General features: G+C 32.4%; 1 protein-coding gene across 5 annotated transcripts in view; it reads left to right on the plus strand.

Annotated features, from left to right (window-relative positions):
- The window catches only part of LOC126810364 (ras-related protein Rab-37), an 84,981-nt gene extending 60,215 nt beyond the window's left edge, over positions 1 to 24,766 (plus strand). Inside the window, exons 1-8 of one of the 5 annotated variants that reach the window (XM_050535377.2) lie at positions 3,346 to 3,656; positions 9,087 to 9,197; positions 13,005 to 13,046; positions 16,424 to 16,490; positions 19,242 to 19,294; positions 20,120 to 20,242; positions 20,546 to 20,622; positions 22,743 to 24,764. In XM_050535377.2, coding sequence (XP_050391334.1) covers positions 3,510 to 3,656; positions 9,087 to 9,197; positions 13,005 to 13,046; positions 16,424 to 16,490; positions 19,242 to 19,294; positions 20,120 to 20,242; positions 20,546 to 20,622; positions 22,743 to 22,845 — 723 coding nt within the window. In that variant the 5' untranslated portion in view covers positions 3,346 to 3,509 and the 3' untranslated portion in view covers positions 22,846 to 24,764. Of the gene's footprint in view, positions 1 to 3,345; positions 3,657 to 9,086; positions 9,198 to 13,004; positions 13,047 to 16,423; positions 16,491 to 16,903; positions 16,971 to 19,241; positions 19,295 to 20,119; positions 20,243 to 20,545; positions 20,623 to 22,742 lie in introns of those variants that run through there. The other 4 variants (XM_050535376.2, XM_050535380.2, XM_050535379.2 and 1 more) reach the window with 4 other exon arrangements.
- Positions 24,767 to 26,699: the final 1,933 nt, after the last annotated feature.

Consider the following 26,699-nt stretch of genomic DNA (forward strand, 5'->3'; position numbering starts at 1 on the left):
ATTTACGTTGATTTCTATTCGCTTACATTTCAGTGGGGGTGTATTATATCGTCACCCTGGCAGTCAGTCTGTCAGTTCGTCGGTCCGCGACTTTCCGTCCCGGATTTATCCCCCTTCGACGAAACCCTTAGAACGCGATAGAGGCTATAGTTTTTAACGGATTTGTTTCAGATTTGGTTTAAAGCACTGGGGTCATCTAGGACAAACCCTATATGATATTGAGCGTTCCGCTAATTTCCGTACCAGAGTTATGCCCCTTTGCCGAAAATCTTTTAAAGGAGCTAAATTGCTATTCTTTGACACCTAGAAATGTACACGCATATAATAATGTAATATGAATGTATATAAGCTAATTTATATTCAATCATTTCTGTTTTTACTGTAATTTCTAATCAGTTATTTTCGGAGAAAAACGCGAAGAGTCCGAATTGAATGGCAGTCTTTGGCGTCTGGTTATTCCAGTCTACGCCGGTAGTGTTCTTCTACATGGGATATGTTTAGCCTCGTTCATCAAGTCGCTTCATACAAATGGCACTCGAAAGTATTCTGGCCCTGATTCGTGTGCCAATTTTATAATTTTCATTTTGTTTCAAATATTGGATATCAGAAGCTTAACATTTTTCGGTAAAATAACAACATCAATGTTGATTTAAATTGACCAATGTCGAAGACTGTGGGTGAGATTGGGTTAAAGACTTGGCTCCTTTAACAGATACATTTTAAAATTGGTGGGAAGATTTGTGGTATTCAGCATACTTCGATATTCCATTCCAGAGTTACCCCACCCGTTTACCTAAAACCTTATAAAGGCAATAGATTTTAATGGATTCTTTTCAAACTTGGTGTGAAACTTTGTGGTCATGTGAACACGAACCTTATAGATATTCAGCGTTCAGCGATTTTGCGTTCTGGAGTTATCCCCTCTTTGCCGAAAACCTTATAATATAAACGCGATAGAGGCTACAGGTTTTAACATATCCTTTTCACATTTGGTGTGAAGCATTGTGGTCATGAGAAAATGAAATGAAATGAAATGGGGCTTAACGTCCTACTGTTCTGCTTCTAAACTGGGCTAATGAATACGGGCATACGCCATACAGTGTGCTGTGAGGGAAATTTTGCCCGGACAGCGGCACTAGGGCCTACTCTTATATCGAATTCCAACTGCCAAGGGATCTTTTACGTGCACGCCAATATGTACACGGAGGACGAATCCCTATTGATATTCAGTGTTCCGGGACCTTCCACACCCGAGTTATTCCCCCATTCGCGATAACCTTGTTAACTCGACATAGGTTATAGTTATTGCAGCATTGTGGTAATGCGAGGACGAACCTTAGCGATATCCAGCGTTTTCTGAAATTTCGTTTCAAAGTTACCCGCGCCCCCACCAACCCCACCCTCCTTTAGCAAAAAACTTGTGAGCACAATAGAGGCTATAGTTTTAACGGATTCTTTGGTCAGTTTGCGTCTCTATCTTTTTCTCAACTTGGTGTGACGCGTTAGGATTGTGACAATATTAACCAAACCAATTAATTTTCAAATTTTGTGTGATACATTGGAATCGGAAAGGATGAACCCTGTTGATTTTCAGCAATCTAGGAGGGGGTTGGATGGCCGAATAGTTAGCGCGTTGTATCATAATGCCTGTCATTGAGTCAACTGGCGTGGTTTCGATTTCCCGGTTGTACGTGACAATGAAGTCGCCTGTATCGTGGATTTTCTCCGGGTCCCGCGGTTTCCTCCCGCTGATGAAGACTCCTACGCGCAAGCGAATTGATTAAATAAAATTGAACCATATGTTAGTCCCGAAATGACCGGTGTGTACAGGTTTTAAAATTATTTACTGTGACTTAAATATTTTCATGGTAAGATAACAACATGGACCAATCATTCTTTTTTGTAATGTCGAAGACATCTTAGTGTCCCCGATTTTGCTTTCTTTTTAAAGAATACAGAATAATAATTTTAATAGATTTAATGAAAAAAAACGAATTTATGAATTAGCTCAATCTTTATAGTGTTGGTTGTGTGCGTAATAAAACTGAAACTCGAGTGTTATCATGTCTCAAAGATTCGAACTTAAACTTTACAATGTGTGGGAAGTTTATTGCTGTCACAAACAAAACATAAACTTGCTTATACATCTGATTATAGCTTTGCTTTCCATTTGTTATTGATTCTAAGGTATTAATCATGTACATTCACAGTAGGATATGTCGGTGTCAGTTATAGTCGATGTAGGAATTTATTGCTTCATTTTATTCCTAAATAATAAATAAGCTCTTGTGAAAAGTTGCCGCTTAACTGCCAATAAACAAATAAAACCACGTTACCAAGTTTTCCAATAGTTGGTGATTAATATTTTATAACAGTAAAAAGATATAATTAGAACTGATCCACAGTCTTCTGTCCACAATTTAGTGTGAACACTATACAGTTTTGGTATCTTTTGGCGGAAAATTTTTGCTTCGAATTTGCAGGGATTATCTTCATTGAGTCAAACGGAAGAACCCTAAAGCTCTGAAAGGTACCCCCACAACCCCCACCCCCAAATCAACAATAGGGCCTAACTCCCACACTGCCCTGTAAATCATCATCGAATCGAATTGTCAAGGGTTCTTTTTGTGTATAACAAGTTGTAGCTACACGGGTGGAACTTTTTGCACAATTCGAATGACTAGACAGCGCTTTTCTTGTCAGCTCCATAGACATTGCCCCTGACAAGTGGCATTTACCTATGAATTTTGTCTATGGAGGTGAATATGGTAGTGAATGGGGGATATTATCTGCCAACGGGATTTCGTTTAGCAAACATTTCGGATCTCATTGGGGCAGCGATTAGGGGATATCAAATATCATTCACGAAGATAGCGTCAATCACCCTAAAATAGACCTAGTTTAGTTCACATTTTGCCAAAATAGTGAACCATTCTAATTAATAATAATGTATCCATCATACAATTGCTAGACCTTTCATCTATCTATAGGGACGAATGGGCCCGAAAAACCAAGATCCCGCGTTACAAGTGAATGTAAATTGTTTCTTTGTTTCTTGTTTTTCGTGTGTTGTTCACTTGTTGGGTTTTTTTTTGTTGGCGGGGGTGAGTTCTAGGTAGAATAGGCTGAGTGAAAGTCAATGATCGGTTAGTAAACTATTCTAATTAACACACTGCGTGGCGTATGTCCCTCTTCATTAGCTTCGCTAGTGCCAAAAAAAAGTGTGACGTTAAACCCCATTTCGTTTCATTTTATTTATGTATAAATTAGCTTTAGTGGACTGAGCTCATGGAAGTAAAACATTGTTATTAAGGGGAGGTAACTCTACGATAATCGGGTCACAGCTCTGTGTAGGCAGGTTGTTTTGCACAGATGTCAACAAGTCAAGCATGGTGGTTTGTCGATGTGGTATTAGTCCCTAGTTAACTAGTGTTGCGTTTAACAACCCTGTGCCAGTATTAGTTTAGTGCCTTCACCATAAATGTGCCGTTGTCAGAAATCCTGTAATAATGAAAGCCGACCGTAATTCAGTTTCTAACGGGACTGTGGTCAAGTCCAACAGTGGAATGAATGGACATCATGGATATGGACACCCGTTGATTCAACGACAACCATCTCGTCAGTGTTCGACAGAGATGTATGATTTGTCGTGCAAGGTATTCCTTTTTTCTTTAGCCTAGATTGTTTATCTTTTGAATGTCGTTTTTTTTTTCTTTTTGTGAACTTTTTAAAGGAGATAAATCGCTAATATTTGGGACGTAACGGGACGTGGAAATTGACACAAATGGGTCGCAATGTATGTAATTGAATGTACGGTATATTTACATTCAGTCGTTTCAGTTTTAGCTGTAATTTCTAAACAGTCATACTTGGTGAAATATGCCAGAAGTCTCAATCGAATGGCAATCTCTAGTGCCTGGTTATTCCAGTCTACACCAATAGTATTTATGTTCTCCAGATGAAAATATTGCATCACCGTTTGACATGACTTGTGGAATGTCTAACTTCGTTCTTCAAGCCCCTTGTTACAAATGGCGCTGAAACGCATTATGGACTTATATTGTACACAATTCGTGTACCAATGGTAAAATGGTTACTTCGTCTTAAATATTGGATATCAGAAGCCCATCTTTTCCCAGTAAGATCAGAACATCAATGTTGATTTAGATTGACAAATAATTTATCAACAGTTGGCTGAGTTGGGGAAAATGGAACAATCATTCATGGCCATACCAGAACAAGATTTTGGAGAATTTATTTTTTGTTACATGTTTGTATTAGTAATTAGTGTCTCTTAAGACTTTGCCTTTATTACTTCTCTGTCTTTGGTAATCATCGAGACCTGTCACTCGTCCTAATTAAAGATTACCTTGTACAGTGTTGATAGTCATTGATAACAGTCCTACCTGTGGGATGAGATTACAGGATTTTTAAAATTGGTATAATGATCATTTGGCGAGCTTTAACAGGGATATATATTATATTTATAATCATTGTTATTTTAGCCCCTAAATTAAATCTCATTCAATGTGAGTGTTTTGTCAAATAAGGAGCCCATATACAACTGAAAAAACATGTAGCTCATCCCAATAACTTCCATATTTTTCTCCCTAGCCTTTTGAAGAAAGCAGGAGACTTTTAGAATGGGTTTAGAATGGTCTGTCCAACTAATTGGTTGAGACTTTTGAACATGATAACTTTGTTCATTGATTCTAATTGAGTAAGGGTGATGAAACATAGTGTATTGTTTCATTACATCAATACCTTGACTGAGTTCAATAATGAACATTTTGGCCTCAAGTTAAATATACATTATGCAAGAGCTAAATCTGCCTATTGCAGGTCTTTCTTTAGGTATGAAATGTTATCTAAATTATTAATTAGACATTAATTAACTTATCCAGACCATAATCAACTCTCGATGTCATTGTTAGCTCACGATATTTAGTGAATTTGAATCCATTTTGTGATGGATAATTTAACATACAAATGGATAATCAAGACTTGTTTATTATCGTACAAATGTTAGTAATGATGATCGGGGCTAGCCTAAAAATGAATCACTAATATCTGGGTTCAGAGTGAAGGAATTTGACTGAAATTTTCAGTATATTCTGATTTCATTATCTATTTTTAACTATTATAGCGAGAACTGTCAGATCTTTATCTAATCTTACCTAATGCCCATTTAAGCAGAGTGATAAACAATTTTATTACTTGATAGAAAGATCTGACAAATGAAGTTTTGGCTGTATATAATTGTAATGTACACTCTATATTTTGTCCTCTACATGTAAGATAAGTACCGTACCATATCCTGCCTGATGACTAAAGGGAATCACCCTTTCTATTATTATATACTATACTCTTCTAATTTACCAAATCACTCACTTTATACATTACTCAAAGAGCTTTTTAAGAGAGATATTTTTTAGCTCAAACACCAAATATAGAAAATGACAGAATTGATCAATTTCAAGAGATCTGAATGAATATCTGAGATGACACCCATAAACTACCCATAGGATCATAACATTTTCATCCAAATTCGCTAATTATCTGTGTTTCGGCATCAGAGAATTTAATATTATTATTTTTCAAAATCAGTAGGTTAGAATTCTGATATGGATAACATTTAAGAAGGAAAATAACTCTGGCATTGTTAAAGATAAGAAATGAACAAAAAGTAAAGATGACCTTATATATATATTAATAATAATAAACTACAGTAGGTGGTTTGCCTCTCCACATGTAGGTAGCACTGTAAAATTAAACATGTTGGACATTTTCTGGGAGAAATGTCCGTAACTTTCATCAGATACTCCAAAGAGTTATTGACCTTAAATCCGTTAAGAAATACTGCTTAAATTTTTGTAGATAACTTTTTATTTCATCTCGCTGTAATAAAATATAAATCAATGTACTGGTATACATGTAGGCTTAATACCGCATATTAAATTTATGAGTATGTATTGTAGTAGCCTACAGTTATTGTTGATCAATAAACTAGGTCAATAATGTAAGATATTGTATATTTACAATACATCAGTAAATAAAATTATTTACTGTTTAAGAACAAAATACACCAGAGTTACCTGCATGTATTTTCTGTAGTCAGATTCAAGCATACGGTAATTCAATTCTCTGTCCGCTGATAAATCAGGTAGCTTTGTATAAAAGTTAAAATAGTTTACTGATCCAAATTTTAATATAGCTTAAAATTGCTTTTTTGAATATCACATATCTTTTCTAAATTCATTTTTTAATGGGGAGTGGTACTTTATTAAGAGCTGATAATTACATCCTCATTGGATTTTAAGGCTTTGCCAGGTAAAATGTATTTTGAAATTATACTACGGTACAGGGCTGTCGGTAATTTTTCACAGTTGATTAGCAGTACTGCTAATCAAAAAGTCCAATTTTGCCAAATTTGATTAGCAGATTTAAAAATTGATTAGCAGATTTAAAAATTGACTAGCAGTTTTTCAGTTTCGACATAAAACAACCTAAATAACTAGATATTACTTTAATTATGATTAGATTTCATTCTTCGATTTTTTTTAGCACTGCCACATGTAGTTGTGACAGTTTGTGAATGTGATGTAGACTTTAGGTTAGGTCTTTTGTCTGAAGCCAATTCTTGGCAGTGACTTGCGATGTCCCACTTATTTTAATTGTTATTTCTTCGTTACGTTAGAAATCTTCGTTAGAAAACAATTTTGTCTGCTTTTTATCGTGTATTACTATTTTTGTTCAATCGGGCGCACCTCGATTAACTACATGTAGACACACACGCAATAATATTTTACTGGAATTCTTACTTTCATTTATCATTTTACAATACGTTAACATTTATTTATTTATATTTTATTTACAATACATGGGGGATACACTGGATTTACTGCTTTCAAAATGAATACTGATATAATTACTTGAAATTGACATGTCTCGCAACGTGAAGTGTACTACTTGATTCCCTATTTTCGGTTTAATAGTCCCTATTCATAGAATTATGTCCCTGTATTATGAATTGTGTCTGGGTAGTTCGAGAAGAAAATATCACACGGAGAATTCAGTTTTGTTTATAAAATTTATTTGACATTTTATACACATTGAAAGTGTTGAGAAAGCATCCTAGTCTTCAAAATGTGGATAATCAGGCATATTAATGATTCGCAGTTACTGCGAATCAAAAACGTTAGATTTTAATTTTTGATTAGCAATGAAGTGATTTGCCAAATGAAGGAAGGTTAGATACAGGCTATTGAGATCTACCAAACAACAACGCCATCAGAACACTATAAAATACAGTATATAAAATCACCCGGTCTGCTAAATAAGCGACCGTGATACCCATAAAATCAACTGGTCTGCCAGATAGGCGACCGTTTCTAATCTGCAATAAAACGCACCCCACTTTAGCTAATCAATCCTCTTATATCTATAGGCCAACAGCATGTGCACTCCAAGATTATACAAGAGTTTGGGCGATCCATATAGGTAGTCGAGTCTAGGCAACCCATTAATGCGGTTGAGTTTGGGAGAGCCAAACCTACACTGAACGTTAGAAACCTGTCAAGTTACGAAATCACTACACAAACGGACAAAATATGTATCGCAAATTGCGCTGCGATACTGGTTGTCGGCAGCCCTGCTACGGTATGACTATACATTCAACTCACATAAAACTTATATTATCTATTTGTTATGGTTGATGAACTAGGCCTGAAATATTTTACAACAGTCAAATACACATACAACAAACATCAAATGGTTATAAATAAATATACTGGGTGTACATCTTTACTACAATGCATGTACATTTTGATTTAATAGATTATTTTTGGGTTTATTGATAAAAATATTCATAATGATTTTCTAGAGTAGTTATATACATGTACATCCAATATTTAATTATCTTTGCTACTATTTGTTGGTAAATCTGTATACATTCATGTACATAAAAATCAATATATTATGATTAATAAATCTGAAAACCATTTGTAGGCTTGACAGTTACAGGTACAGAGCATTGCATACTCTTACAGTTACATGTAAATGTATAACTGTATTGGAAAGCCATGTTCTTCCTTATATAACCTGATATGCTGCTAACACCGTGTGACTTTCAGGGAATGTAGCTCACCGGCGTGTGTTCTCTAAGTATCGGAAATGAATACAGATTCTTGGAATTGATCTTCAACACTTATTTCAGGAGCAAATAACAGTAACAATTAAACAATTTATAATTTCCTATAAATTATATAGGCTCCAACTATTATATAGGCTCACTAAGCTGGTCTCTCCAACTAATGAATCATCTATACATTTGTCTTTTTATATGAATTAGTTACTATAAAAGATGTTGACATAAACATATAACTATTGAAGGCTTAAGTCTTAAGGCATTTAAAACAATAGTTAGAAGAAACTTAACAGATCAACCACTTTAGTTGCCAGCCTGTAATAATTTAAATTAACTGACAGATTAATTGCTATCTACCTCTAATGACTAACCATGCATTAATGAATATTAATATATAGATCCCAAATTAAAAACAGAATTAAAAAATAATAAAATAACATATGACCTAGACATTGGTCATACTCCCAACAAAGTATTTTGCTGTTCAGATTTTGCATACTGATGATATTTGCTTATAATGGGTTTTTGATCATAGTACATGTACATGTAAACTGTAAATAAGTTCCAGTTTTATATCATTATCATATTTCGCAACTCATTATATTCAGTGTATTTACATAGTAAACCAAGTCCAACCACATACTTACCTACATGTAGATTATAGTTTATAAAGGCAAGTGATACTATATGAAATACTGTATTTCATGTATGTTTATAGAGGTGGAAATGATATGCAATATTACTTTGTTCAGTGTGTTCAAAGATCCTTTATAAAGCTTAGCATTTGTCATTATGATACAATTTCATAACAAGGTACATATATATATAATATACTATTGACATTTAATTTTTTTTTATATTTTTAAGCTTAAATGTTGTGTATTTTGAAAATAGTTTAACACATAAATATTGACTGTAATTTGTTTTCTTTTTATTTCAGGTGATGTTAATAGGTGATAGTGGGGTAGGAAAAACATGCTTATTAGTTCGCTTCAAGGATGGTACTTTTTTATCTGGTAGTTTCATATCTACAGTAGGAATAGACTTTAGGGTAAGATTGACAACTGTAAAAGATTGTAGCCTGTATTATTAATATTATACAATTGTCTGTTATAATTAAAATAAAGGAATGTGCATGAATCGTGATGTGATCCACATTTAATATTATATTTTCAGTTTTAGAGTCTTATCTTTTTAGTCCATAAAAACGCAAAGGAAGGGTTAAAATATAGATCATTTGGGGGATGGGAAGGGGAGGTACATTTAGAAAGTTTATATTCAGTGAACCACGAATTGATCTTCAGAAGTCCCAAAGTTTCTCTCTCTTACCTGAGAGTTTATTTTTCACAGCTTTATTTACCTGTGCAGAAAATATTAAGGAAGCCTTTGTCTCCAAAGTATATGCTCGAATTGAGATATTTGATTTAATATTTAGTGTTGTCAAATAATTCACTTTCTCAATGTAAACATAAAAGTTTGGATTAAAATAATTCTGCTAAATTGTAGGATTATTTCCTGTTTATTCGGTATATAATCTACTGAGAATTATAACATATTACAGGAATGTTCACTTTTTTGTCGGCAAATACGCACACGGAAATGCCACAAAAATCCTCACTCACCAAACAGGCCTGATTGAAGTACGTAGTAATTGTACACCACTGTCATAGACAATATACTTGTATAGACTAGAGTTTAGTTTTTTTGAAACCCAGATTCTTATAAAATTAAATAAATGTGACTACATGTATAAATTAAAGATGCATTATGTAAGAATTAGATAGAAAGCTGGCCATTCTTGGTATAATAGATACATTATGTAAGATTTAGATAAAGAGCTAGCTATTCTTGCTATAATAGTTCGAAAATAGATAATGTAAAATGAATAATTTGAAAATTTCATTCAAATTACTCTATTGCAAGCGAAGATATTAGCCTTTGAAGGTTTGACAAGACGTGTAATAATTTCAACCACGGTACTGGTTGTTCGAAGCTAAGTCTCGCTCCTCCATTTTTAACTTAAATCAAAATATGGCTGAACTCTTCTAAAGTATTTAATATTGGAGAAATCCGATGCCATCGAGAGTTGATTATGACCTGGATAAGTTAATTAATGTCTAATTAATAATTTAGAAAACATTTCAGGCCTAAAGAAAGACCTGCAATAGGCAGATTTAGGTCTTGCATAATGTATATTTAACAAATATATAATTCAAAATGCAATGCCTATTGGGATGTGATACATGCATGGGTTAATGTTGGGGTTTTTTTTTTGTCCCATCTGAAAGACTAAGCTCCCAGTGCGCCATAAGTAAGAACTGGGCTGGAAAAATCCTGAAGGTTCTTCTTAACTCATGCCAGAAACCGAACCATTTTGATCTCGAAGAGTCAGTGCCCTACTGCTCAACCACTGCAGTCATCACTAATTTAATACATGAACATTCTGAAAAAAATCACAATAATTAATTTATGATCCTAAAAGCTCTGTGTCTGTGTAGAATTCATAAAGATTTATAAAGATGTTGCCTTGAATATAATGATGCTGATAGTGTGTAGTTATGTTGTTGAGTCAATTATACAGTTATTCACTTATTATATATGACATTTAGATTGTATTATAGATAGCATTCAAACTGGTGAACAGATTGTAAACCATTATATGCAATAAAAAAATTACACTATTAATGTACTATATTATGTTATGTTTGACATGACCAGCATTACAGGATCTACTTTTATAGATGGAGAGCTTTGGAGAGGAGATTTATCCTTTCAAATTTACTACATATTCTTTTCCTCTCTTTGTTGATACAAATTTAATTGATGTTAGAAATGGGATGAACATTAATTTTAAAAAAAAAAAAACATGTAAGGAGGGTGTCAATAAATATAGTTTTCATCCCATTTCATATTTTAAGTGTCATGTCATCTCTGTTCGAAATTTTGCCGAAAGGTGAATAAGCATGATTAAATTTATGTTTACAAGTGTGTTCAGGGTCAATGAACCATGATGGATTTGTTGAAATTTATGAGGTACAGATTTAGTATGACTGGCCAATCCTAGAAATTACATGTATAACAAATCTTGTCAAAGTTGCTGTAAGGTGGATGTTTATTAATTGACTGCTACAACCCAATTAAAAAAAAAATTAATACAATTTTTGAGTCCCGTCTTCTATACACGTATGTGCCTATTCGATTTCTCTCAGAATATTGTTTATCACCTTCAATAGACTGGAGGCTCAGTGTGGTGTGTAGGGGGGGGGGGGCATCAAATGGGCACTAAACCAGACACAACTTTTCTAGAGTAAAATTTTGCGTAGAATACGATGCCGAGTGGTAATCAGTCCGCCGTTTTCGAGATATTCAGGGTCAAAGGTCAAATGAGGTCATTTGCACTGAAAGTGAATGCGCAGCCATTCTTGTCGCATTTTGTGCCCATTTGATGGACACCCCTTCGCACTGAGTCTCCAGACTACAAGTATAGTAAGTTGTAGAACAGTAATTAAAATCAGATCATATTTTCAATTACATTTCATTTATATTTATACACTAGAGTCTAAAAACATCTCTAAGAGATTTGTATTTAGTTCACCAGTTGATATGATTTGACTCCTCATTGACTGAAATCAGAGTTGCTGGACCAACAGATAAGCAGTAAAGAAGTAGTTAGCAGGGCTGCCGACAACCAGTATCGCAGCGCAATTTGCGATACATATTTTGTCCGTTGCTAATCAAAAATTAAAATTTAAAGTTTTTGATTCGCAGTAACTGCGAATCATTAATATGCCTGTCATTTTGGATATTGACACAAGGATAATCCACATTTGAAGACTAGAAAGCTTTCTCAACAATTTCAACGAGTATAAAATGTTGAATAAAATTTTATAAACAAAACTGAATTCTCCGTGTGACATTTTCTTCTCGAACTACCCAGACACAATTCATTATACGGTACTATATAATACAGGGACATAACTCTATGAATAGGGACTATTAAACCGGAAACAGGGAATCAAGTAGTACCACTCACGTTGCGAGACATCAAGTAATTATATGATATTTTGAAAGAAATAAATCCAGTGTATCCTCTACGTATTGTAAATAAAATATAAAAAAATAAATGTTAACGTATTGTAAAATGATAAATCAAAGTAAAAATTCCCGTAAAATATCACGTGTGTCTAGTCAATCGAGGTGCGCCCGATTGAACAAGAAAGGCAATACACGATAAAAAGCAGACGAAATTGTTTTCTAACGAAGATTTCTAACGTACAAAAAATAACAATTAAAATGATTGGGGCTTCGGAAGTCACTGTTTAGAATTGGCTTCAGACATAAGACCTAACTAAATGTCTACATCACATTCACAAACTGTCACAAGTACTTGTGGCAGTCCTAAAAAAATCTAAGATTAGTAAGAATGGAATCTAATCATATTTGTTATGAACTAAAGTAATATCTTGTTATTTAGGTGTTTTATGTTGAAACTGAAAAACTGCTAATCAATTTTTAAATTTGCTAATCAAATTTGGCAAAATTGGACTTTTTGATTAGCAGTGCTGCTAATCAACCGTGAAAAATTACCGACAGCCCTGGTAGTTAGATCTTATGTAAACAAAAACAACAAAATATCCAAGTTGGAACAAAATATTAAAGGTCTAATTTTACTATGGCTAAGTTATAGTATTTTCATTTTATAGAGGTTTTAGATTTAGTAATACAAAGAATTGCACAGTGTAGCCTATTTTTAACAAAGTACTTCAACGCTTTACATTGGTATCCCTAGTCTCTGACACTATCAGTAAGTTAACCTCAGACTTTTGTTTGTTATTTGTAAAATTATTGTTTATTACAGAACAAAGTAGTAGAAGTTGATGGTGCTAAAGTTAAATTACAGGTAATTTTATGTTTTTTGATTTATGACTAGAGCATTTCATCCATCACAAACGTAATGCAATTTTGGCATAAATGGCTACTCTACCTGTATTTTATGTACTTTAACCCTTGAGCGGATACAAGGGGTATTTCAGGACCCCACGACCATTTCCTTAATATTTGTGGGGAACTGGTACATAATTGTCTAGCGAGAATTTTATACATTGTCAGCTACTAAATGTCAGGTATAATGCTGCAAATAGAATGGAAGTGAGGCAGTGGCAACATTCACCATTTTGTCATGACAAGAAACTAAAAACATTTTGCTGGTTACAAGTGCCTAATCTATTCTGCGCTCAGTGCAAGCTTTGTATTTGGAATCTTTCTTACTGATGATATTGTGTTGATCATTTTAGTAATTTAGATCTGAAAACAAATCTAGGTACTCTACCAAACCCGTCAAACGACATTAAAGCTATTTGCAGATTTTGATGTTTTTGAAAATACCTTTTAAGTTATAATTCATATCTTCACTGTTAATACCTCAAATTGATTGATTATTTTTCTGTCTTTATATGAAGCTTTAGTTTGGTTGTATTTGAATAAAATTATGTATACAAAAACCTATTTATGTAGGAGATCTTTAACTTACAGCTTGCTGCCGCCAAGGTTTTTTGTGTGACATGTCCCGTACAAGAGATAACTATGATATTTTCCAAATCTTTTAGATTTATTTCTATATAAATTATATGCACACAGTGTCACAAAACAAACTACAATATTAAATAAATAAGAGTTGTTATATAAGCCGCATTTTAGTGAATGTGAGCCAATGAAACGGTCTGTTACGACAAGTTCTTGGTGTGCGATGCACGGAACTGTGGGTAAACAACTAGAAACATCAACGCTGGTTGACGCAACCTCCCACTACAACCGGTCAGATCTTCATGTAGTGTAGGCCATCGAAAGTATAAAAAAAAATGAAATGTATGTTTTTAAACCCCAGGAAAATCAGCATGAGTTTTAAATCAGAACTTAAATTTCTACAGCTCAGAAAGGATTGACAGATTTGTCTCAAATTTTCAACCACCAAACTACATTTATAATCTTGACTTATCTTGAGTTAACTTTGTAAAATCTTGTGAAATGTTAAAATTTTAAATGCATTGTCAAGATTAGTGAAATGAAGACGCTTGTCTTGTGAACTCTTTGATGACATTGTCAAATGAATTTAAAATTTATTTGCATTGAACATATGAATGAAACTACGAATCCTATCAAATTTTGACCATTTCCATGAATTGTCCCCTCCCCCCCCCTTTCGAAGAAAGCTGCGGACTATTAAAATGGGTCCGTCCGTTCGTCCTTCCATCACACTTCAAACTTGGTGTAGGTGTTTATTAGGTCGATGCCTTGATGGACTTCAAAGATGAGCATTTTCTGTTTAGGGTAAGCAGAGATAAGCAATTTGATAGGTTGATGCTTTGGGACACAATAACTTTAGTTCTGATTAAGTGAGAGTGATCAAACTTGGTGTATAGTTTCATTACATCAATACCTTGGCTAAGTTCGATAATGAACATTTTCTGCTCAGGGTAAGCAGAGCGATGAGCAATTTCATTGGACAAGACTTTGGGACACAATAAATCTCCTTCTTATTGAGATAGAATGTTCAAACTTGTTCTAGGTGTTTATTTGGTTGATGCCATGAAGGAGTTCGAAGATGAGCATTTTTTGCTTAGGGTAAGCAGAAATAAGCAATTTGATTTGTTGATGCTTTGGGACATGATAACTTTAGTTCTAATTAAGTGAGAGTGATGAAACTTGGTGTATAGTTTCATTACATCAGTACCTTGACTAAGTTCGATAATGAACATTTTCTGCTGAGGGTAAGCAGAGAGATAAGCAATTTGATTAGTCAAGACTTTGAAACACAAAACTCTCCTCCTAATTGAGGTGGAATGTTCAAACTTAGTGGAGGCGTTCATTCAGTGAATGCCTTGATGGAGTTCGATGATGAACATTGTCTGCTTTAGGGCACGATAACTTTGGTTATAATTAAATGAGAGCTATGAAACTCTTTGAGTATAGATTTATTATATCATTACCTTGACTAAGTTTGATGAGAATTTTCTGCTTAGGCTAAGGAGCGATAAGCAGTTTGATTGGTCAAGACTTTGGAACATAACAACTCTGCTTTTAATTGAGGTAGAATGTTGATGTTGATTAAGTGAATGTCTTGACTGAGTTCAATGATTAACATTTCCCGCTAAAGCTAAGCAGAGCCAAGCAATTTTTTTTTATTTTGATTCTATCTGATAGAGAGTGATGAAACTTAATGTATACTTAATAATCAGTTTGATTGCTGGATACTTTTGAAAAAGATAAACATGCAATTAATTAATATATGTCATCTATTTATTTCGGGATTTCAGCGGGGGACATCAGCCTCACTGTTGGCTTGTTAAATCTAGAGTTAAGGTCTTTGTTCACTTAGTTGAACCTTGTGAACTCTCTGGCGAGTGGCGATTAAAGTTATCGTTAGATCTGCTTTTGAATTTCAACGGTTTTGGTTACAGGTAATTGTTTCAAGAGTTTTGACCCTTGTTCACTTTGTCAAATTTATATGCATTGTTCACACTAGTGAAATGAAAATACTATTGAATTTCATCAATTTCTGAGAATTACTTTTATACATGTAGGTTTTTTTTTCAACAAGTCTATGATAATATACAGTATAAAGATTTTGCCTTTAATTACCATAAGATTCACAACGTAACATCCTATTTGGACTGCTCACACAACTTGTCTTCTTTGGGTTTATGTTACATTGTCTGGCAACCTATCTTTATCTTAAGTTTCATGTTATTGTTCACGATTATGTTAAAATTATATACATACATTAAAAAAAAAATAATTGCGCAAGTATGAAATGTTGTGTGTAATCTTAAATATTAAATAAAACACTTCAGATCAGAGTGAAATAGGTACTGATATTATTCTATTGGGATTACTGTATTTGATCAAACAATTGACAACTTGTCTGTATAAATACTTGACTTGAAGGTTTAAGATTAAATGTTTGAAAATGCTGTCGAGTTAAAGACATATGTATTGTCATTTATTGTCTTTTATCAATAAAATATAGCCAGGAAAACGGCATTTTTTTAAACAAAGATCATTTATTGCAGAAATTAGGATAACATGATTTGTTCCTTGACAATAAACCTTCACTATCAAAATTTGTACAGCATTTTCCACAATAGAAATTTTCAGTGTATTTATTAAAATATTATTTTGTCTGAAAATACATTTGAATTACTCTGTAGAATAGGCTAATATATCATAGAACTAAGCTAGGGAGGGGGCTTTATCTGTATCAGTTCTGGTATTTTTCAGATCTGGGATACGGCGGGACAAGAACGATTCCGCAGCATAACACGAGCATATTATCGTGATGCAAATGGTATGTTAGGTCTGCATGTTAGGCAGGCAATTTGAATGAAAAAATGTACATACCCGTACTATGTGAAGGCTATGTTAATTTTGGATTTCAGATTTCCTGTTTTAAATGCTATTATACACAGCCATATGAAAAATAGAGATAGTTTTGTATCAAAGCTTTAGAAGAGTTCCTAAAAGTAGAAGGTTTTGGTTACGTTAATATTTATGTTTCCACGCTTTGCGTCATCTCTATATTTCAACTGGCAGTTGTTTTGTTCATAGTTAGGGTGTAGTGTATGGTTGTAGTCAAATCTTGTCTTCAAATTAAAATATGCTTTAAAAAAACTGGAAAAATATTTTAATTTGAAGAAAGTGATTCTTATTTTAGTTAAAATATTAGATCCTTAGAAAGAAATGACCACTTTCTTATTTCAGATTTGGGATACAGCAGGCCAAGAGAGGTTTCGCAGCATTACCCATGCTTACTACAGAGATGCCCATGGTACTATTAAACTCGGTGTATTTTAATTTCTACATTATTTTTACCCCCTCATTGTAATAGCCTGCTTTTTATAATTGTAGTGTTTTACTTATTATTAATTCTCTGGTGGCCTCTCAGATTTACAGATAATTTGGGATTAAATTAACCATACCATCATAACTTTCTCTACATTGAATAACAAAAGGTGATGAGATCAAGTCCATTTTAATTTGTACTTTGTAATGTTGAGAAAAAAAGACTGGATAATATTAATAATAATAATAATAATTACTTTATTTCAAAATGGTTGAAAAATTAGGCCAATGACCTTTCTTACATTAAGAAGTTATATTATGTACACATGTTCAAAACAAATTTATTAATAAATCAAAATGGACTTGTCATCTTCTAATTTATTTCTAGTGACAATTTTGCTCTCACTTAACACATGGTGCATTATATTGGTCAAATTATTTCGCAATAATAACATCTAAATAATCTTATAAATTATTGAGCTTTAATCTATTAGTTACACATACCTGTATTTGTTAGTCTTTTTTTCAGTTCTTGATTCAGATTGAAAAATCAAATGAAATATGTACCACTAATGGAATTTCATCAGTAGATAATTGGTTACAAAAAATTAACTATTTTATCCCACATGCTTGAGTTTCTGGTTACTACTGATGTCTTGCAAGCTGTGACTAAAATATAACAGAAAGAATAATGGACGTGAAAATATGTTGACCATTGCGATTGTACCATTTATATTAATTTGACCATATCCTTCTAATATTCAACAATCCTAGTTGTCACAATTCCATATTAGCAGCTTTTGTCCTTGCATTTTAGAAGAATGTTTTATTTATCCTGTGATGTGAAGCAAACTGTATAAATTAATGGCTATTTTTTGTGCAGTGGTATGATTTATAAATGTGTTGATGAAACCCTTTGCAGCTTATAGTTAGTTGTGGCTGCCTTTGATTTTGTAGGCAACTAGGATAGTTTTGATTAAATTTGGTGTGCCTTTTAATGTTATTTCAATTCACAGGTATTCAACATTTATAAACCGAGAGACCTGTCCCAAAATGTGAATTTGCAGATTTCGATTTTTTGATTTATTTTTTTTGCAGCAAAAAAAATATTAAATAACAGTGCTTTATGTGTTTTCCAAGGAAATATAAATTCATGGATGTGATATGTACATGTATATAGTATTAAATTAGTTACTTAACCCCTTTTTAAATTGACCTTTACTGAACACTTTTCTCTATATTTATGGCTTATGTGTACATGTATTTTGATCACCTTTTATGCATGAACACTTTATTTCTAATACAAAATTATTTTTTTTATTTAAATAAAGAATTTACTACAATAACATTATATTTTGTTGGAATGTTTTTTGAAGAAAACAGAAACTTTTAATTTTACATCTGCAAATTTAATTTTCTTGTACAAAATCAAAACTTTTTTGTCTTTTTAATTATAAAACACACACCCTGGACACCTTATGTGAATCAGCATTTACATATTTTGGGTATTGCAGTATTTGTTTATTTTAAAATATTTCTAATAGTAATCCATAGATCTTAACCTGTAAACATTTTGGAATTTGGGGAAATTTTGTTCAATTTCTTTATTTCTTTTATTTAAAGTAGCTAAGTCCGTAACTCAATATCATCCAAAATCTTCAAATCTTCGACATTGAAAACACGATTTTTTTTGCAATTTAAATCAGCATTGGTGTTGTGATCTTACCTGGAAAAGATGGGCTTCTGATATCCAATATTTAAGACAAAATAAACATTTTACCATTGGTACACGAATCGTGTACCATAATGCGTTTCAGCGCCATTTGTAACAAGGTGCTCAAAGAATGAGGCGAGACATATTCCACAAGTCATGTCAAACGGTGATATCATATTTCTATTTGGAGAGCATGCGCAATAAATAATATCGGTGTTGACTGGAATAACCAGACGCTATAGAAACTGACTTGCGATTGAGACTTCTGGCGTATTTCGCTGAACATAACTGATGACAATGCACAGTAAAACGGAGACGATTGAATCTAAAACAGTTTATTTAAATTCATATTGCATTATTATATGTGCTGCGACCCATTTGTGCCAATTTCTAGGTCCAAAATATTAGCGATTTAGCTCCTTTAAATTATGATTTGAATTTATTTTAAATTTTCTTTACATAACATCAAATGTATTTAACTTATAAAAGTGTTTACAAGTTATTTATGAATATAAGGCTAATCATTTTTTCATATATTTGTAGCCTTGCTATTATTATATGATGTTACTAATAAAAACAGCTTTGATAATATCAGAGTAAGTAGGTCTTTTATACATTTTCAAATAGTTCTTATATATATTTGTATTCCTACATATGAAATTTTGTGACATCGTTGATGTCAATACTTTGTAGGACACTGTAGGTGGACTGTCTGACTCTGAAAGGTTTCTGTTTAAGCCCCTACATGAGAGAATAGAAATTAAGTATAAGATTTAAAATGATACACAATCAAAAGTACTTTTGCCTTTATTAATTTCTACCGATATCTTTACGTGTCTTAGACAAATATAATTCTAATATCTTTTTTATACAAGATGCCCAAACTTCATGATGGATGTGCTTAGTAATATGATAACAACAGTCTTTTCATTAAAGATACATTATGGGAGATTAGATAAAGAGCTGGCAGTTCCCACTATAATAGTTAAAATCTAGATAATGTAAAGGGAATTTGCTGAAAATTTCAGTGAAATTCAGTTGATTATGGTCTGGATAAGTTAATTAATGTCTAATTAATAATTTAGAAAACATTTCATGCATGCCTAAAGAAAGACCTGTAATAGACAGATTTAACTCTTGCATGTATGTTTAAATTAGTACATATTTTTGACTATTGAGATATGTGGGAACAATTTGACTTGCCCACCATAAAATACAGAAATTTCTATTTTGTTCTTTGGTTGTCAAAGTTTTAGTTTATGTAGCTTTGGTTTGCTACAACACCTAAAATCAAATGTCAAAGATCACTGGGTGTTAATATCATTTTGAAATACATGGTAAATTTTCCTCTCATTATTACTATAATGTAACATAATTTTTCAATTTACTATAATTAATACTAATTATCATATTATCTTCAGGCTTGGTTAGCTGAAATAAATGAATATGCTCAAGAAGATGTTGTGATAATGTTATTAGGTAATAAATGTGATGTAGCAGGTGAAAGACAATTACGTCGAGAAGATGGTGAAAGGTTAGCAAAGGTCAGTTTCTTCCTCACTTAGTATAGATACTAAACATGCCACATGTATCCAATATTCTAACTATGTGGTTAAAGGGTTAAGAAAAGATAACTATAAAAAAACATGTTGGGTCAGTAATATCCTGAAGTTGCCCACATCAATTAATATACATATCCATAGAGCTATGGTTATGATTGATGTGGTAAATATATGTTGCAATACCTTTACATTGTATGTAAAATTGTCTAAAGAATTTATGTTGTTTCGTAATGATGATATACTTCAGCCATTTATTGTCAGATCTTTGATTTGTGTATATTACAGGAATATGGTGTAGCATTTATGGAAACCAGTGCCAAGACTGGAATGAATGTAGAGTTAGCTTTTATGGCTGTTGCTAGGTAACTGCATGATCTGACACCTATACATCAATAAAGCTTGAAATATCAAAGGGTTCTCTATAAACCATATATTTTTGACAATATTATATATTATTAATATGAAATATGAAAGTATACTGTCTAATCAAAATTCTTGTGAACATTCAAATTGTCATAGTTTTTGAGATTATTTTTTTTAAAAAACTTGCTGGAAATGGTTAGTTGATATAAAAATTACTGCCCCTGTCGCTGAAATTTTGTAAATACTGAGAGGTCAGAGTTTCTTTATAGAAGGAATTATATCAAAATTTTGAGTTATGCCCCTGTCATGGAAACCCTACAGCTTTTGAGGGGTTTTATTCGCCCACATGGAAATGTGATCTTATCTTGCCGTCGCCCCCGTCAGTCCATTCAGCCAGCATTTCTTGTCAGCACTCTACAGACACTACATTTATCATCTGATTGTTGTGAAATTTCTATATGTTCTATAGAATCCTATTTAATTTCAATAATTTTTGTTAATTTCTTCTGGAGTTATGGCCCTTGTTTCACTCTGTTGCACCTTTTACGCAACAAAAGTTATCATCCAATATGTATGAAATTTATACATCTTTTAAATTAATGAAACAAAGAAGCCTATTGAATTTCAGCATTTTCCAATAATTATGTCTAGAGTTATATATTATTTTGTTAGTCCTAAGGATGAATTCTATCAAACTTTAGAGTTATTGCCCCTGCCATAGAACCCCTACAAATTACTTAGATTTTATGAGATCGTTAAGCTTGCCCAGAAGGAACTCTATTAAAATTTCATGCTGTGCAGTGGTTTTTTGCAGAGTCGTTTCCCCTGGGCATATAATTGTTGTCTGTCAATGCTATATGATAGTTGAGCTTCTTCTGTTATTTGTTTTGTCAGTCATATAATCAATACAATTGATTAATGAGGACAGTTTTAATGTACATGTACCAATACTTCGAAAATTAATCAAACTGACAAAGAAGTAGGAAGTAAGATCAATAAACAACCTTAAGTAGTTGTTTAAAAGATATTGTGTTTTTTGTTTCCGCCATACAAACAAATCATTCTGGTTCTCATACAATCCTTAAAAATCTGATGTGGGGAGGAGGATTTTATTTTTGTGTTTTTATTTGTCAAAGGATCACTACTAGGCTCAATCTGATTAAAACACAAATCCTATTTCGTTTCATTTTTTTTTTATAGTTTAAAATTTTGTTTTACTTGTCTTTACTACACTAGTATCTGGAAGAGTTGTTATCATTGACATGTTCTTGATGATGTAAGGGATTAGCCAATGAAATGGTCTGTTAAGGCGAGCTTTTGGCATGTGGTGCACGGAACTGTGGGTAATCCACCAGAAACATCAATGCTGATTGGTTAATCAAATGTCTGACATCATAGGGTCAAAAGCAGAGCGTATGACCTCTTACGCGACTTCCCAAAACAACTGGTCAGATCATCATGTAGTGAAAGTATAAAAAAAACAAAACAAAATATAGATCTGTATCTTAATCAGACTGTTATAGGCTAAATGACTTCTCATAAACACCACATTTGAAGGCACTACAATTATCTCAATATGTTTATTGGAATGTAAGATTATCCCATTTATGATTGTCAGTAACATTTTACAGGGCCGCATACTTAATAAATGAGCCAATGCCTTATTTCTGGACTCATTCTGAAAAAGCTTATATTGTTGCTTCCTGTAACCAGGTTAAAGCATTAATATGCAATAATTAATTTGACTGTTTTTATTTTTTTTAAATAAATAAAAATAATGAAGCTCTTTTAAGTGAGGCAGGATTATCTGGGAACCAGAATATTTTTTTTATATGGCCTTATTTGAGTATAATACAGTAAATTCTATCAGCTTGATCTATTGATTGGTTTTATGCCTGCTTTGTTAATGCCAACTCTAAACAATGAGTTAACCTATATAATTTATAAATGCATATTACGTTGCAACCTCCCAATAACAGAAGAATAGAATATTAGTTTGACATTTGGTTGTCACAGAAGAAAGTAAAAGGGTTTGGTGGTTTGCAGCTGTTATATAAAGTGCATACATTTATAATTGAAGAACCTGGCTAAATATTTATATTTTTCTATATAATTTTAGGGATTTAAAGATGAAAAAGACAAGAAAGCCAAATGAACCCCAGTTTAATGTAGCTGATTATGTTGATCAGGAAAAAAGTACAAGTCAGTGTTGTAGCAGCTAACATTATATTAAATCTCAGGACCATATTCATGCTACCATTACATAGTTCTATAATATACAAGATGTGATGAAGTATTCTGATTAACTATATGGAATAATGATCTTCTCTTATATCTGCCACTAGAAAACATATTTGAAAAAACAAAAACATTATATTTGCCATGTGTTTTATCCTGCCGTTGGCTTTATCTCGACTTTATCTCGCTTGGCAGATTAATATTTGATTATCCCCTTGACACACTATTTTCATTTATTCTGAATCAACATTCAAATTTGTATGAGATTTGCAAGAAAGGGATGTTTATGTTCATCATAAATTTAATTTTATTTAGTAAATAAACCATAGAATTTTTTTTTACATTATCAATAAAACAAATTGTGTTTCTAATGTACCATAAAATAATTTGAAGATAATTGTTAATGTTACTGCCACTTGAAGAAATTGATATTTCTTTGTTTATTTTATATTATTCCCAAACGCCAATAACTTGGTGCAATATTTATCTATTTATTTATAATGTCTCAAATATAAGTCTTTGGTGCATTTTTATGTTCAATCATTATTCAGTATACTTTCATCGTCATTGCTTAAAAAAAGTATGTGAATAAAAAGCATTCTTCATTATATTTTTCTGTACCATAAATCTTTAATTGTATTGAAATTATTTTTGAATTTCAATTTTTATTGAAAAATAGGTTATAACATAATTTGCAATGTTATTTTTGTACATAATTATGATAAAATGTAACAAAATGACTATGTCTAATAAAGATTATTTATGTCAACATATATTATATGGCATTATCAGAATAGTCATGTATTAGATTTTGAAAAATAGAATGATATATATATATATATATAATAGAATGAAATGTATAACTGGATAGCCACAGTATATATATATTGTTGTGACTGCAGTATCTAAAGCATTAACAAACACCATGCCCAAAATTATTATTGACAGATAGGTGCCATGGGGAGACATATTAATCTTTATTTTATCTGAGATTAAATAACTTGTTTTCTTAATTTTTGACAACATGAATAATTATATATTATATTCATTCCTAATATAAATTAGCTGTTTATTTATTAGAGGGTTTGAATTTATTGTTATAGATTAGAGATATATATGACTTATGTCTCTGTATAGATGTATTATCTATGTTATTGTACATATTTCTAGATGTATATAATATTAATATATTAAATCTAGGGTATAAATTTAGCTTCCTATTAGCTGTATATTATTAATATTTACTTGGCATTAGTAATGTTCATGTAAATATTAGTATCTGCAGACATAAATCTGTATTTAAAAATTAGAAAATAGTATCAATTGTCAAAATATACAACAGAGGTATTAGGTTTAAAATGTTTATACATGTTTTCATTTCAAAACAATATCTGTATCATTTGACTTGCTTAATGACTTTCATTAAAACAAAAATCAAGGATTTATTTCAAAATAAAAACGGCACTAAAACAAAGAAAATTACACCATGAGCAAGAGAGGTACTGTGTTTCAGAGAATTTGGGGTATCAAGGTACACAATTTTAAATGGTGAATTAACATTTAATAAATGTAATAATATCGCGCTTTGCAGTAAACTGTAGGTTACCAATCATTTTTATTAGGTTAACAGTTAAAAGTTTGTATCTCAAGTTAATTTTGAATAGATCATACTGATTTATAAAAGTTATGTATTACTGTTTTGTTTGGTTGTTATTGCTATTCTATAATACATCATTCTTTATGTTTAAAAATATTATACCTTATGATAAGTTGAATATTATGTAGGCCTACTCTATTTTCACAAGTCTCTTTCATACAATTCAGCTAAATATACATTTTCTTTTGTTGTTATAGAAATTAATATATCAAAAAATAAAAAAAGCAATATGTTCAAAAATGCAGTTGTTTATTTGTACAGGGTGCTCAAATGGCACTGAAAACAAAAAACAGTTCTTTTCATTCTGATATTCCCATGGACACCCACAAATAGCCATAAACCAGACAGTTTGGACAACCTTGACATTTTATGGGGATGAGAAATTGAATTGTCAATGAAAATTTAATGCTTTCACATTAAAGGAATATATGGCTATCTATTGGTTTTTTTATTCAACAGTTTATGAGCACAATTTATTAAGAGTTTAGCTTTTAACTTCCTCCAAAAAGCAGAGATAGATTACCATTCATCCTATAATTTTTTTCAATCTAGCCCTTTCTATGAAAATTCTGGCCTACACTAATCAGGGCCAATCCTGCTTAAGTAATCAAAACCATATTAGCAAATTATTGGGAGGGTGTGGTCAAAGCATAGGCTACTGATGGTGGCATGAATTCGATAGAAAGTAATCTAAACCGGTATGGAAATCGGTTGATTTGAATAATGTTTGGATATTAACAATATGCTTTATGTCCAAACACACATTAATTTTAGAAACCGAGAGTATCGTAAGGCAAATGCTGGTTACCTGTTAAACATCGAATTGATTTTAAGATTTTATTACAATCCAATCGCCCAAATGCAATTATTCTTAACTTAAGAGGCCTATACACGTAATTTTGATATGAAATTTTGATCGTATATGGGGCGTTGACTCAAAATTTTGACGGATCAAACCACCTTTCATATTTATTGACGGGTCGTCAATATTTTGAAGCATGTGTGGTCTGTCAAAATTTTGAACAAAATTTCATCTTGCACCGACCGCCGAGGTGTTAGAGTCACATGTCTAGGAAGAGCGCGGCAGAAAAGAAGTTTCTGTTTGAAGTGCTAATTAAATATGTACAAGACCTTGCCTGTCCTTGGAAAATTAAATCGCCTGACTACAGTAATCGGGAAAAGAAAGCCGCTGCGTAGGACATGTTACTTATGAAGTTACGAAAGTTCTCTGTTCGTTGGTCCGTAACACTCGCTTCAAAAACCAGTCTTTCGACCATTTCCTTCGCGGCCTTTCACCGGAGTCCAAAGCGATCATTAGTGCGACGGCGACCATGTCAAAGATTATGACGAGATTGATTTTTGGTGGAAAATCATTGAATCGTATGGGCAATTGCACATCAAAATTATGTATTAAATTTCTTCATCAAAATTTGGTTTGTTTTTTTAATGTGTATTGACCCCTTAAGTCTTTAATTACTGCACACTGATCAACAGTGAATATTCGCTAGACTGCTACAATCACTGATAGGGATGACATCGGTGCGGCTTAATTCTGCAAATTAAATTCTAGAACATTTTTTTTAAGCATTAGAGAAATAAATAAAGGTGTTGAAGTATATATGTAGGTATATGTCCTATTTAGTATAAATGGGTATGTGGAAATGAGTAAAAGGCACCATTCTGTCCGGACCAGTAACGTCTTAAACAATGCACGCGCCATTGATCGGCCAATTAATGATTGACGCCGCGTGATATGACGTCATGTGTTGAAAGCAGTCATCTTTTACATAGTTATTAAAAGACTTTCGTAAAACAGATTGTAATTACTGTGAGAAAATTATCAGATTATGACTCTTCCTTAATTCCAGATTTTTAACAAAAGTATCGCGATCACATTTTAACTTGAGACAAAAAAATCGAGTTCAGGGTCCGGTTGTTCAAACTTTTAACGACTCGTTAACATGGACTTAATGGACCGTTATCTTTAACGGAGAGAAATTCTGTTGCTGGAAACCCCGTTAACTTTAAGTGGGTAAGACCAAGGGGTATTTATACTCCTAGGGTAAGACGCTGGCTCGCTAGCCTGGAGGTCGGGTGTTCGATCCCTGCATTTGCCGAGAAAGTACATCCAGACTTTCAGGCGTGGTTCTCCCTTGTCAGTGATACAAACGGAGGGCCTGA

This window comes from Patella vulgata, chromosome 2 (assembly GCF_932274485.2).
Source record: "Patella vulgata chromosome 2, xgPatVulg1.2, whole genome shotgun sequence".
Classification (NCBI taxonomy): Eukaryota; Metazoa; Mollusca; class Gastropoda; family Patellidae; genus Patella; species Patella vulgata.